General features: G+C 38.2%; 1 protein-coding gene across 2 annotated transcripts in view; it reads right to left on the bottom strand.

Moving 5' to 3' along the window:
- khdrbs2 (KH domain containing, RNA binding, signal transduction associated 2) overlaps window positions 1-15719 on the bottom strand; it is a 119412-nt gene that overhangs the window by 80939 nt on the left and 22754 nt on the right. For both annotated transcript variants that reach the window (XM_034019210.3, XM_059025016.1), the window contains exon 2: window positions 13252-13379. In XM_034019210.3, the coding sequence (XP_033875101.1) occupies window positions 13252-13379 (128 nt within the window). The remainder of the gene's footprint in view (window positions 1-13251; window positions 13380-15719) is intronic.

The following is a 15719-nucleotide window of genomic DNA, read 5'->3' as shown; positions in this document are numbered from 1 at the left end:
AGTGGCCACCCATGAGTAACATACAGTACAAGTATTACAAACAGGGTTACCGGTACGTATATGTATTTCCGTAAAGATTAACTTGTTGTTACCACTACTTAATATTATTATTAGCACATGATACACAACAATAATACGAAAAGTAAATGCTACAGTATACTGCATTTACTGCATATACTGTGATGTTTCAACAATGTTTTGCACAAATATAGACCTTTAAGTATCCACAATTCTTGCCTGACATGGGTGTCAACTTGCTTTCTCTGTGAACGCAATATCTAGGTTCGTCTATCTTGATGACCATCATCTTGGGGTGTTTTACAGGGTGTTAAAAAAATAAATCCCCACTTAAATTTAATTTAAAAAAATAAAATGATTGGACCACAATTGTAATTTCGCAGTGCTTATGATAGCATGTATTAGTTAGAAAATACATATTTTTTTATGTCAGTTTAAAGCATTTAATGTTGCATTGTTGAACTCATACACCTAATTTAACACTTTAGATCTACCTTGACAAAATATGTTTTAAACACTATTAAAATTGCATGCTTGGCTTTACATACAGGGAAAAATAAACTTTTTAAAAATGATTTATCAGAAACACTGTGGCTACCTATGCAGTTAACAGTAGGTACCAAGAAATGTACAGAAAGAACATTGCAGTCTCTATCAAGAAAATTTACATATCCCTGGGTCATACATCACCACGGCTTTCAGGAGTTGTAATGACTCTCCTGACTTGACAAGAAGATGATGCTCCCACTCCACAGGACTAATCAGAAACAGTAAAATGCTTCAGTGACAGTGAATTAGAGGAACAAAGAAGCACTGGTGGTTATCTCAGTTTAAAATCCCAGTCTCCCATTTTATTATTTCATATTTCATATCATATCCTTGTGGACTGATATCATTAATAAAACACAAATGCCAATGTTGTAATGTAGAGAAATAAAAACTAAAATATGCTAAGGGTGTTAAATGAACAAAGAAATGGTGCTAATTAAAAGCTTTTCTTCGTGTGTTGGCATGAGATTCAGCCACCAATAATTTCTTTAGTGTTTTTTTGTTTTGTTTTTTTTACTATAAAATGCTCTGAATGTGACTTAAGGGCACATCAAAGCAGGGTACACTTGTAATACCTCATTTAAAATGACTTTAGAATGTCAATTAAATATGAATACATTTTTGCAGATACGACAGAAGTATTTATTTCATCTGTTCAAGAACCACACATCAAATACAGAGACCACAGTAGTGTAGTACTTGAGAAAACAAACTGTCAACAGTTATTAGGCTCCCTTCCTATAAACTATTTACAACAATATGCAATTATAATCTGTGCAAAAGCCAAGCACTGAAGCTACCTCATTTAATTGCCTTTATATGAAGAATAGCACTGTAAATACACAAGTGCAATTAATGTGTAATTGTTACAATGTAAATACAGTATTTCACAACAATTCTTAAGAACCGCAAAAAATCTAATGCAGGCATTATTTAATACTCTGTTATATGATAGTGTTTTATAAATTGTGTTTACAATATTATATGACAAAATCTTTTCATTTCAGAGACAGTACGAAATAGATTTCAGCAGCAATGTACTGTGCACAAATCTAGCATACGATTATACAGCCACATTTCAAAACGTATGAAAGAAGGTAATTGCTGATACACCTTTATCACCTGTATATAAAGTACCGGTAAGTATGTATTTTTATAGGGTTTAGAAATAGAATGTATTATAAAAATGCTATATTTAAAAACAAAAACAAGAACAACAAGAACAAATCTATAAATAGCAGTGCCTTGCAATTGCCACCATATGGTATTGTATTGCATAAATCATAACTCTGTGTAGTACATTTGTTTATTTTATCCATGTTTTACTACTAATGTCTATCATCAAATTCAACAAAAGCAAATCTTATGCTAACCCTTGATCAAACACATTAGGCTCCATAAAGTCTAATCATACATCTCAGTTTAATGACTTATATCAGAATAATCTTTGAAATGCAAAATGGTATAGGGAAGTTTCCATGGTAACTGTATCTTTGACATTACTGCTAGTACAGCAGGCAACACCGGTAATCACATTCGTTCCTAGTCCTTCAGCAAACAGACATGAAACTGCAGGTGATGAGATTTCTGCTTTGCAAGATGCTAGTGTAGAAGCTTTGAATTCTGTGGTAAACTACTGGGCTGAAGAATGAAGAAAACTCCTTTGTGTGAAGGTTTTGAGAAAAAAAAGAATGCAAAATATATAATCATTGTCCAATTATGCAGCAATAAGAGACTAATACTGTTTAAAGGGTGCCGTTCTACAGTGTCCCCTGGAAAGGTTCAAGTAGAGCTATAGGCTTTTATGGAAACCAAACATGCTGTTCTTATTGGGGTTTGTCAAACATCTTAACCGTTGTACAAACAAGCTTGCTTGCATGAACAGTTATAGACCTGAGGTATTGCCTTGTGCAGGATCTTATTTACAACACACTAAACACTAATGCCTTGCATGTAGGAGAAACATACAAAGAAAGAAATGTAGACTGGTTACCCAAGGCTTTTTGTGATTAAAATACTACAAACTTTGACAGTTACAGGCTACAGGTTTACAAAAAAAAACTGCCTACTGTGCATTTCATTTTCATTTACAGATAATGCTGTATTGAAATGTAAGTTTAAAACAAACCTTTGTTAAAGATATGCACAACATTTTACAGTTCTAATATAAAAATCTGAAAAAGCTGTTCAATTATAGATAAGCACAGCATGCATTATGCATCTGAAAATATTTTTAAATTATGTGTTGATTGACGTTATAATTACATTTATAAACCATATTTAGCGGGAAAGGTCTGTCATCAAACTAGTAACTGAACCAATGGAGACTGTTGTGGAAAGATATTGACTCGACAATTAATGTAAATCTGCACTCTCCACATAGGTGAAAAGACAAACTCGTTACTGGTGCACGGCTTTGATTTTATACAGTAAAATATTAAGCACATTGGATAAGTTTCCTGCTTCCTTATTGAAATGCTGGTTGAGTTGTTAAAACCAATTACTCTCATATGTAGTGTGACAGAGAGAGAAGGAATCTGAGCTGCAAATCTCCCTCCCGACCTGTGTAAGGATGGTGGTATGCTTTCACATAGATGGGGCGACTCGATGGTAGGTGGCAACCGGAAGTCGGCCATTTTGGAGAAAGAATGTAGCTGCGAGTTTGCTAAACAACTCCATTGTGGTCAGCTGTGGGGCAGGCAGTGATTGGATAGACCATGGCGCCGGGCTGATCACAGGGAGGAGTTTGGCAGTACAAAGGGGATGCAGCTATGTGAGTAGTGGCCCCCTTACGCTGAAATATACTAACAAGCTGGAGCGCTGTTTTGTTTGTTTGATTTTGTGTTGTATTGCAGAGGAGGATTAGGAGATGTGAGCTTCCACCACAGAGCTAGCACAAACCCCTGAGCACTACCCTCACTGCACTGCACAAGACACACACCACGTCCCAGTTTCGTGCACTGTGGATTTGGGGAGTGGATTGTATTTTTCTGTTTGGGACTGTAACCTGCCGTGTACCTCCCGATACCATCGCTGGTAGAGTGTCAGATTTATTGTTTAGTATTTTCAAATAAACACAGATGCTTTTCAAATTGAATACTGTCTGGAGATTCCTTACCACACCACTCACATCCTGTCAAAGTAGACGAAATCATTAAACGATGGAAGACATGCTTCTTCAACAGCAAGCAGCTCATCTCAAGAAAAGATTAAGTATAAGCAGTTCCATTGTCTCTCACTGCCCTGGTTGAAATGCAAGGGACATACCCAATGATGTTTTGTGACATGTGCTGACTATTAGAATGAGCAGGTTCCTGGTCCTGTGCAGCTACTGTTACTGGCAAGTTTTGTAGGTTTCACCCACCCTCAAACAGACAAAGAGCCCACTGACTGAGGAAAGCTGGTGCCAAGAAACAACAAGATGTGGACGGCACTTGATTTCTTGAAAACACCTTTTTTCTTAAGCAAGCACAAGCTGGAACCACTGCCTGCCAACACTTAGGATGAGAGAGCAGCAGACGTCTGTCTAAAATAAAACATGCTCAACATCCCTAATGATGGTACACACACACCAGAAGAAATAACTAGTAGCCATTGTGTTATATGTGAGTTTAGAAAACTGCAAAAGAATAATTGCTGAATTGTGGCTATGAAGGCATTTAAAAAGACTGGTATAATGGCTGTTGGCACTGGTGGTGTGGTGTCCACCAAGACGAAAGTAGTCAACCAGCACAGGTTAGCGAAGGAGGTAGCTCTAGGTCCAGTTCGGCAGGGATTGCACAGCTCTCCCAGAAGAATTAGAGATGGCCTTTATGTTTGTGTATGTGTTTTGGTTGAGTGGTAACAACAGAAGCAATAGCAACTAGATGGGAGTCTAGCTGGCTGCTGAAAAGATAGGTCTAGTGGTGACTTCAGTAGGAAGGCTACAGTGGAATCGGACTAGAAACCTGGGACAAAACAGCTGATTTAAAAAGGCTTCAAATTTAAAACTGCATTCAATTATAGTATTGCCATTTAATTTGATAAATATACATCCCTGTTATTTTTACTTTTACACGTGGGCTTGTCTCTTGGCTCCACTTATCCAGATAACCACATACATAACCACATTATCACATCTCTTTGACTAAACAAGCATATCATTCTCCTCACTGTTCCACTGTAATTTATATGCATGTCTGTTGCAGAGGTTACAGAACTATTAGAAACCATAGACCAATCATGTTGAAATAACTTTCAAAAGAACAATTATTATACAGCATATTGTATCTCATCTTTCTTCTAATAATCATTTGACACTAAAAACGTCTTCTCTTTGGTTATTGCAGTACATGTCCCAGGCTAACAACCATTTTCTGGAATTTGAGTAAGTGCTCTTTGCAGCAGTGTGTTCATTATGTCTACTCATAATACATGTTTCCACTTATTCCTGAGGTCAACGTTAAAGTAATTGAGCGTCTCAAGCATTCCCCAGACACTCTTAGTTCTAGTCCTCCAATTTCATAAAGGCTGCTTCAAATACAAATTAGGTAGCTGTGTATAACAGAACAGAACAGAACAGTAGAAAGGAGTTTTTTCTATGTGTACTGATGTGTCTTAATAATTATTATTGTTGTTGTTATTGATATTATGTATTTATTTATTTGGCAGACAACTTTATCCAAGGTGACTTACAGGTATAACAGGGCAGTACAAGGTTCAGTATAGGGCAGTACAGGGTCTTGTGTTCTGTAAATAGTAATATAATCATTTATTTTATTTTTTTTTACCTTTGCTCATGTCACGTTATGTACACAAGTTATAAGGGTAATAAAATATGTAGTTATTCTGTTTGTCAGCTCACTTCAACACACATTATCTTACACACTTGCTGTACACACTATTTTATTATTAAAAGGTATGCTGTTACTGTAAGAGACATATTAAAATGTTATATGATGAACAATGTTTTGTATTATTTGTCCAGCCACTAAGTTATTGTACCTACTTTCTAAATCTGCCTCACCAGTCCACCACTTGACAAGCTAACATAAGTGAAATCAAGCCAAACGCAAACAAACACCAAAAACGAAGACACAGAAGCTTTCTATTAATGCATAACAAAAGACTCCACTAACAAAATGAACTATTCTCCAAAACATAAACTGGCCACTTGTTCCAAGGTACAACCATATTATGTGCAGATCCTGGTAGTGCCCAGTTGTCCAATCTTAGGGAAACTAAATATGAAACATTTTCATACCATATCCCTTGTGTCTCTTTTCTTAATAATGTAATTGTATAACTGTACATTTTCCAGTTTGTTACATTTTTGTTTTATTAATACAGTCGGCACCACTTTATTGGGATGCCTCAGAAGTAAAAATATCCCGAATAAGCGGCTGTCCCAATTAAATGAAGCATTTGAGATGACCATACTTTTTTGTTTCTAAATGAAAAAATTACAAGGCGAGGCACCTGCGATGTTGACACGCCAACTTACTTTGCAACAGCAGCCTGAGAAACCACAGGAGACTACAGCTCCTTCAAGAGTGCAACGTGGTTTACGCAATTTACACAAGTCACAGTGTAATCACATACTCACACATTTTTAAACCTCTTAGCTTCTGAATAATTTGAATTAAATGTGGAAGAAAGATGAGCAAACAAAGCTCTTTTTAGTAAAGAAACACACAGAGCTGGCACCACGACAGACTGCCCCAACCAGGACACCACACTGTCTAAATACAGTCCTAGCGAACCTGGTTGGAGACAGGCAGACATATAAATATAAACATTGTGATACATTTATACAAATTAAGGAACTGAAAGGAAACCAATAGGACCCCAGGAAGAAAACAACCAATAAGCATATAAAACACACACACACACACACAGTTGTCATTGTTGTCGTCGTCGTCCCCCAAACGTCCCTGCTGCTGGCTCCAGCTCTGTCTCTGTTGAGCTCTGTCCCACCGCCACTCTGTTACAGTATTATATAGTAGCAAAAACATTAGCTTACACACTATTTAAAGTCTGTTTTCTAAAGAAGACACTACAAAACGGTCTGACTACCTTGAATCATAAAAAAATATCTCCAAACCGTCTTTAAAAGAAGCTCTTTCTGAGGCTCTTTTCTCTACATTCTCAATATTTCATTTTCAATCAAAACAAAGAAGAGCATAGAGGGGGATTTAACTACCCTAATGTAACTGGGGTTTGCCAGTGAAAAAAAAAACACACAGTGAGTGAGTGTGCCTCCTAACAGTATAAGGGTTGTGTGTAAGCATGAGAATTGTAATGAATCTGAAGAACCCTTAGAACACCACAGCAATACCAGCAATGGTAAATATCCTTGATGAATGCAGTGTTAAATTCAGTAGAATTAGCTTTCCACTGGGAAAGACTGAGCAAGACCTTTGTTCACCTTTGTGCAGGACAAACATCATAACCAGTATCATAACTGCTGGTTATACACCCTTTGTAGATAAGAAACCTTAGTTGATCAGAGCTCCAAATTGTTTAACTTGTATAGATGACATTTCTGGTTTACATGGATACTTTGTGCTGATTGTCTTACAAGCTTCCCAGAAAATCAATCTGTGGAACTGTGTTTTTGCAAGTAAAATTTATCTTCAGCCCCTTTCACACTGGCACTTCTACCAGGGTCCGGATTCAGGTTCTGGCTACCCAAGTCACAATCCCGTGTAGTGTGAAACCACGTACCTGGGTCATACCTGGGTTAACCCCTGGTTCCAGCGACCCACCTCAGGATGTGGGCTGACACGCTTTGACCCAGGTTGAGTGAGACAAAATGCCTGACGGCCGACGAAATAACAAACAGACACGCCTGCATGACGGTTTCACTTCCGCAGGGAATGTTTGTTTGTTCTGTTCAGCCATATTTCTATTGCTTGAGACACTATGAGCCAGATTGCAGCAGGATGAAGAAACATTTGCTCTAATCAACATTTGGGCCGACGGTTCTTTAAGAGTGTTGGAAAACATGAAACAAGTATTGAATAGCAGTTTGCTACGCATGAGGAATGACGGCTGTATTCATGTTATTTTTCTGAAAAGTGATTTAACATTGGATAGAAAAAACTGTTAGTTCCAAAAATGCAAGCACTGCTGTGATAGATGAAGGCTGCAATATGGTAGAGAAGTTAAGATTATTTTGTGTCAAAGCAAATGGCTGGCCAGCAGCACACGGCTGTATAAACAAGTCCTTTGATCTCCAGCCCTGACATGAAAGAAGTTTGCTCTTCGGGAGTCCACTGGGGTATAAAACTAGTTAACAGGTTTTTGCTTAGAAAATACAGCTGGTTTATGACGGGGTCATAAAGCTAATTTTCAAGGGGACCAAAGAGCCAGGCTCTAAGACTTCAGAGAGATCCAAAAAGAGATAATGCCACTGGGATCAAAGTGTCTTAGGCAAATCGGAGAGATAGGAACAAGGAAGATGACAAAAACCAGATGTATGGACCTTTGTGACACCAGGGTCTGAAGAAAGCACTGAGTTCAGAGATCTTCACACTAGATCACACACACACACACACACACACACACATACACACACTCACACAAGATGGAATATATGGCAACAGGATAATGAGTTGTACCTTTTCTATTGGTTAAGTGTCAGAGAAAGAGGAGGAGAGAGACACCTATGCAGAAGGGTATTTAATGTCATGCAACAATTGTAAGAACGAGTATTCTGTGTCCTGTACCTGGGACCAGACTCCCTGCATATTTCAATAAACCTAACAACTGACTGAAGAAAAGGACTCTGTGCAGTTTCTTGAATCTACTTACTCACCATCCTCTTTTTTAAGTTACATCAAAGAGGTTCAATTTCTTCTTAAAAATAATTAATTAGTCTTCTTAAAATCAATCAGAAAGATTTTATTTAAAAATCAATTTAAAAACAGGAACAAGAAAAAGGACACATACAGCAAACCTCAGAAGGTTTAATGTCTGAGCTGCATCAGTGTAGATGTTAGTTTCTGAGCTGCATCAGTGTAGATGTTAGTTTCTGAGCTGCATCAGTGTAGATGTTAGTTTCTGAGCTGCATCAGTGTAGATGTTAGTTTCTGAGCTGCATCAGTGTAGATGTTAGTTTCTGAGCCCAGCTTTCATGGCATCAGTGTAGATGTTAGTTTCTGAGCTAAGATATTACTTCATACTGCAGATATATATAGTTAGCTTATGTAATTTCCTTGACCAAATTTGGTCTTATTTCCCTAGCATGAGACAAAGCACATTAAAAGTTACATTTGCGTTTCTTCTTCACTTGACCAATGTCAGCAGAAACCCAGATAACAAGAAGTTACATTTAAGAACAATGATATGAGTTTTCCTCAGTTCTCGCAGGCAGCAAAGCCTATGTACACCAGCTATGTACAGCTTAATTTTAAGAGTTTATAAACCCTGCGTTGATTCAGAGCTTACATTAAACACAGGAATATCACACAATGTTTACAGAAAATTTTAATGATTTCTCACTTCCTTCATCATTTAAATGGGAAGCATAAGTAACGGGTTGTATAATGAAAAGGAACAAAGGCTGATGCAACAATAAGAGTTTGTGCAATTTAACTGGAACAATGTGCGCACCGCCTCACACAAGGTGGTTTGATTATGGTTTGTACATAGGCTCAAAACAGTTTATTAAACAGAAACAATTTATGCAAATGTGAAACAGCGTAGCCGACCAGCATGACACAGGGTCCTGACCCGGGTAGGTTCTGCCAGTGTGAAAGGGACTTTATAAAGTTTGTAGTTTATAGTGTTTCGTTTTATACAATTGGTATACTTTTCAAGAGTGGATTTTATTTATGTTACATCTGATTCTGTATGTCTGCATGAGTACTGTGGGTACTTGAAGAACTTTATAAAAGCAGCACAGATGCCAGTTTAAGTCTGTTCTCCTCGCAGAGAAGTATGCACATTATTTATGTGTTCAACTAATTTCCTAGAATACAATCTTATTTTTTATTACTACTGTGTATTCCAACATCCTTGATCTAAATTTCAAATGACAGTTGTGGCGGACTACTGGATTAGGACCCAATAAAAGTGCTGAGGCTTTTTTGTTTATGGTAGCAGTCTTTACCACAGAGTTACAGACCAGCAATCCTGAATTCTGACTGGCTGAGCAAGTGTCCAACATTCCAACAGGTTCAGAAAGTTATTTTATTTTGTACTTTTTTTAACTGTGTTAAATTCTTTGTGAATGTCACCCCCTATGTTTTAGGCACACAACTGCTCTTGCAATGTTTAAATTGCTTTCCATACTGAGAAGCTCAAATAAGGAGTATTGTCTGAGGTGACAGCTTCTGTTCCCTTGGTCACTGCTGCCCTTATTCTTCCTACAATAGCTCTGTGTATAGCTGTGAGACTTGATAACTCATGAGCATAAAACTTAGCACACAGTCCCCAACCACGATATTTCAACAACTCCTTGGGGCATAGTACAAATCATCCTCCTTTCCAGTCCCTTGTCATTCGTTTCTTTTTGGAACTCTTTTGATCGAAGGCACATGATTCTTTAAAACTCTCCGTACTATAAAAGGTCCAAGTCATAAGTTGAATATTTTGGTTTTTTCATACTGTTTTTCCCCAAAATGCAACTGTAACAGTGTTACGTGTGTGGGTCGTCACTGAATAATAATGAGTCACACACAGAGCACTGTGTGTTAACATGCCGCTTGTGTGCGCAGATTTATTAACACACAGGTGCTGCCACTAGAGTACCAGCAATGGTAGCCCTAGTGTCAGATTTAATAAAGAAAACAAAACAAGGCAAGCGCTAGCCTCATTAAAAGAGACGCCCCGCTCCAGGAACCTACTACACTACGAAATTCTCTCTATACTGGTTGGGATCAGCATCACCGAAACTAACCTACTGCCTCCCAGCGACTCAGGGTCTTTATGACAGACTTGGCTGGGCAGAGCCTTCACAGGCACCATCTTGCAGTTTAAGGGTTCCGTAGTAGTCATCCTGCGGAGCAGATGCTGTGCTCCTCGATGTAAACAAAGCACCTTTCTGTGTAGCATGGCAGTGCAGTTGCCTCTAGCTGTGGCGCAGATGCTTTTTGAGCTGTGTGCAGCCTCCCCGGGCACGCCCCCAGCCAATCCGGACCTGCCGATCAGCTTTAGATGAGCCTACCTGCTCAACTAGTTGCCTAGCAACACGTCTCATGTTACGCGTCACGGATGCACACATCCGTGCAAGAACCAGCAACAGGGCCCTTCCTTTCACATACCCCCCCCCCCCCCCCCCCCCCCCCTCAGAATGGCACCGCCGGTACATTCAATATTCTTCAGCAGGTTCCTCTTCTGTTTAGGGGGGGTCAGCGGGTGATGGGAGGTCCAGATACGACTGTGGGGTGTCTGGAAGCATAGGCTGAAGGAGCTGACCCATAGGCGCCAGATTGGAGCGCAGGGGTTGTGGTCGGCGCTGTGGTGGAACTGGTCTCCTTGAATCCTCTGCCACAGAAACCTGTTGCTTCTCTCCTACCTCTTGGGGCCGGCAGTTCCTCTTCCTCAGTCTATCGGACGGCAGCTCCTCCTCCTCAGGCTGTCGGGACGGTAGCTCCTCCTTCTTTGGCAGCTACTTCTTGGACCATAGCTCCTCCTCTGGCTCTGACAGGCAGGTAGCCACTTCTACTCTGGCCTTTGAGGACGGTAACTCCTCCCCCTCTGGCTTTCAGGGCTCCAGCTCCTCCCCCTCTGGCTTTTCACCCACGTCTCCGTTGCTCCTTCAGCATTGCTTCCGGTGGCTGCTGATCTTCACCTGGTTCTGCCTGTGCATTCTGGCAGCCAACTGCTCTGTGCCTATTCTGCCTTGACTCAGCAGGACCAGTGACGCCCATCGCTGCCACCATATGTAACAGGGAGAAATGTTACGTTCGTCTGTTGTCCCTGAATAATAATGAGTCACACACAGAGCACTGGGTGTTGACATGCAGCACATGTGCGCAGATTTATTAACACACAGGTGCTGCCACTAGAGTACCAGCAATGGTAACCCTAGTGTCAGATTTAATAAAGAAAACACAACAAAACAATGCTAAAAATAAACGTTTGCCACACAAGGCGAGCACTAGCCTCATTAAAAGAGACATCCTGCTCCAGGAATCTACTACACTACAAAACCCTCTCTATACTGGTTGGGATCAACATCCCCTAAACTAACCTACTGCTGTTGCTCCCGAAGTCCTGGCCTCCCAGAAACTCCGGGTCTTTACAACAGAACATCCAAGGATTAAAGACAGTTACTGTATCTTTGAAATATTGTAATTGCCATCTCATTAAAAAAGTAGAACACAAGATGCAGATTCCTTGTGCAGCCATCCACCCACAACGACATTTCACTGAAGAAAAAAGGAATCCCTTTTTCATTAGACTTTCAGAGTGAAAGCTGGCTGCACAAGCTTTTCTGGAATAGTTTTTTTTTAATCACTGGAATGCTTTTTTAAACATCAAAAATACTGTAATTAAAAAAAGACTGACAACATTGTAACTTGAACCTTGTTTGTTAACAAACTATGTTGAGTGTTTATCACACTGAACCACACTGTACCATGTGCTTATATATTTCTTACTTTTTTTCCAAATAAGGACCACGATTCACACAGATATTTACTGAGGTAATGGGAAATGTCTACTAACCACCATGGACCACCACGGTCATACAAAATGTCCATCATGTAAAAATATAGTGACACAAATAAGGGCTTGTTTACTTTGAAATGGCCAATGCATTAGGATTTTGGTATTCAGCAAGCATCTTCACACACAAGTGCCAGTGAGACATCAATACAGTTGCCTTCAATTTACACCATCTTTACAGAAACAAACTGTCAATCCGTGATAGAGCTGCATATAGAAGAAAATGAACAGTATGCTCACTCTCCGTACTATAAAAGGTATGCGTGTCTGTAATGGGTATTGTATTGAAATATAAACCCTTTGTTATGCAATGTTGATTCCCATGGCCATGAACATAAGGGTCACTAGATACAGTACGCAGAGGCAACAAATGGGTTGGCATTTAACTGCTTTAAACTTACATTCAATTCACCTGGAGCACAGAGTGAAAAGGATGAATGTGTACCCCACTGCAGTTCTTTTTATGAAATAGCTTTATTGCTCCCTTGTTCTTTCAAGGGTCAATAATTTACAATTCAGAAATTTACAGTTACTATACTTTACTGCTAAATCTCCTCTCTGTGGCTGCTTATTCAAGATGCCTCTTTGATAAATGTGTGGCTTCAGCTGCCCACGGCTGGCCATCTAAATCAAAAGAGCATTTCAGTGCGTCAAAGGTCACTGAGGGATTGTGGGATTGTATTGTGTTTTGTTTTACATTTACACAAATACATTTAGCCATAGGCTCACTACAAATAAAAAGGAAGCTGGTTAGAAAGGAGAGCACGGTCAAGCAAACAGCCTGGTTTTGTCGTGTTTATCATTTATAAAAACAAAAAATCAATACGACTCTTTTTGTCTTTTGTCTTGTGTGTCGAAGCAGGATGAACATTGTTCAGACAAAGTTCTGTACTTTTTTTGAATACAATAAAGCTTAAAAAAAAGACAATAAAGAAAATGGAAAACATAACAGAATACATGTCAATAAATATCCACTATCATAGAGACAGGGATTACAACTGTAACAACCAGAATTAGAACCTACTGTACCTTTGGATATTGTTGTACGGGAATCAGTATTCTTTCTGACAATTTAATGTTTTTGTTGCTGATGACATCTAGGTATTTCTTCTCCTCATCATCCTTTTTGACTTCATCCCCTTCGTATTTGTCAATTTCTGTAAAGAATAAAAAATAAAAAAAAAACATTTGAAAAGAAACATATTCTCTTTTTTGTGTGTTGGTTGCAAGGCGGACAGTATAAAAGCAGAGCAAAATGGGGAAGTTGGAATACCATTTAGGCAAACCCTGACATACTTCATAATTGTAATGCCACGTTTCCATCAGCAGCAGATCAACTGGGACTCTGTCAGGCCCGTTTAGGATTGATTTATTTCTCTAAGTCGTAATGATGGAGGAAGTTACCTACTGAGAGTCAAATGCAAATCCTGGCAGCAGAAAAAGCATGTAGGCATAATATTATCTGAGAAACATAAGTGTAATGCAAAAACTTATAAATCTGCTTTGTATTACAACTTAATGAAATGTTCTGTTTTACTCAATAAAGTTATGCTTTTGTGTGTAATATATGTATATATATATATATATATATATATATATATATATATATATATATATATATATCCTCAGTGAGGTCAGCATGTATTTGTGTCTTCCATATGTCTCTAAATAAAGACTAGAAGAGAGGGTTTTTTTACCTTTTATGGGAATCATTCAATTTTGTCATGTAACTATTTTTACCAATTATATCTAATGCTGTAAATTACAACAATAAACAACATACATTTAACAAAATAATTACAGTAAATCTTACCACCACTTCAAAAATCATACATTTTTCCATATGGACTACTAGAGACACACCATGGTAAACATGTATCTTTTGTGGTACTGTATGTTTTTCATAGCTATAAGTAAACAAAACATGGTGACATGCTTTTTTCTTCTCTGCTGGGGTGCTTCTGGGAGTGTAGACTGCATCCTCTCATAAGAGCTCTTGGAGTTGAGTTTGTTTACCATATTTTGTTGTGTTTCAAATCAAGATAATATAAGGTCTCTGACTCTACAATATGGCAATAAATATTAGGTAAGATTTACTGGAATTATTTTGTAGGTTTAGAGCTCTTTTTAACACCAGGGATTTTAACTGAACTATAAGGACTGATGACGAACCACCAATGTAACGTTAAAGCATCTTCAGATTCATTCATTAACATGCTGGACCCATACAGATCACATTTCATAATTAATTCAAGTACATAAGCATGTTATGGAAATAACAAAGGAGAAGTATTGCAAGGCTACGTCACTCTGTAGCTGCTGAATCCTTGAATAATCAGGATTCATCATGCTGTGATTGTTATTCATGGCAAGAATTTCAAAAGGCAATCAAACAAACTACCTCCCTGAGCTGAGTTTGTTTTAATCATTGGAAAGTTTGAATCTTTCCTTTAAATGCACGGGGGTTACACATTTACTGCAGTTGCTGTTTTTCAACAGACCTTATCTTTTTAAGATGCTTAATCTCAGGAGGATTTTAACCAGTATGATTAATTCTGTTGCTCAAATAAAGGGCAACAGATATTCAGAAGGTCTTTTCTAACAGTAAACTCAGGTGGGGATGAATAACATTTCTTTCTGTCTGTCCACATTGATGTGTATATACACATCTACTAGAGATACATATTCTATAAAGATCACAATAAGCCACCAATGCACTAGAATCAAACATGGTCTTGGATTTATGTAGGTCTTATAGTGTTTTTGCCTACTACTGTATATCAGTATTTTTTTTTATTTATTTATGAACTTGTACAGTAACGTTGGAATAAGCAGTTGATGAACAGTTTAATGAAAACTGGAAAAGAGGTTTTAGGACCTATGTCATTAATTAGGTCAACATGATAAAGTATATAAAAAAGATTTATAGTATGTAGAATAACGTCTTGTGTTCTCAAGATACATGGAAAAATGTAAGCTTGAAATACAGATGGATGAATGCATACAGAGATACCTCCTTCTATCCCCACAAACTGATATCTCTGTTAAAACCAAAATATTGTTTATACCAAGTTAGATTACAATTTAAGCAGTTTTCCAGATATATGCAAAACTGTAAGCATGACATACAGACACTCCCACATATTAATACTGTCAGTACATTATGATATTTCTGAGTCAACATAAGACCTAGGAGTTTATGTTGACTCAGAAATGTCTTCATCTAGACAATGTGGGGAAGCTATACAAAAGGCCAACAAGATGCTCGGATATATTGTGAAATTAATTCAAGGGAAGTAATGTTGAAGCTTTACAATGCATTAGTAAGACCTCACCTAGAATACTGTGTTCAGTTCTGGTCACCTCGTTACAAAAAGGATATTGCTGCTCTAGAAAGAGTCCAGAATTTCTAGAGCAACCAGAATTATCCTGGGTTTAAAAGGCATGTCGTATGCAGTCAGGCTAAAAGAATTGAATCTATTCAGTCTTGAACAAAG

Source organism: Acipenser ruthenus, chromosome 6 (genome assembly GCF_902713425.1).
Source record: "Acipenser ruthenus chromosome 6, fAciRut3.2 maternal haplotype, whole genome shotgun sequence".
In the NCBI taxonomy this organism is placed as follows: domain Eukaryota; kingdom Metazoa; phylum Chordata; class Actinopteri; order Acipenseriformes; family Acipenseridae; genus Acipenser; species Acipenser ruthenus.
The sequence above is the reverse complement of the archived record's forward strand: the minus strand, read 5'-3'. Positions and strand labels throughout refer to the sequence as shown.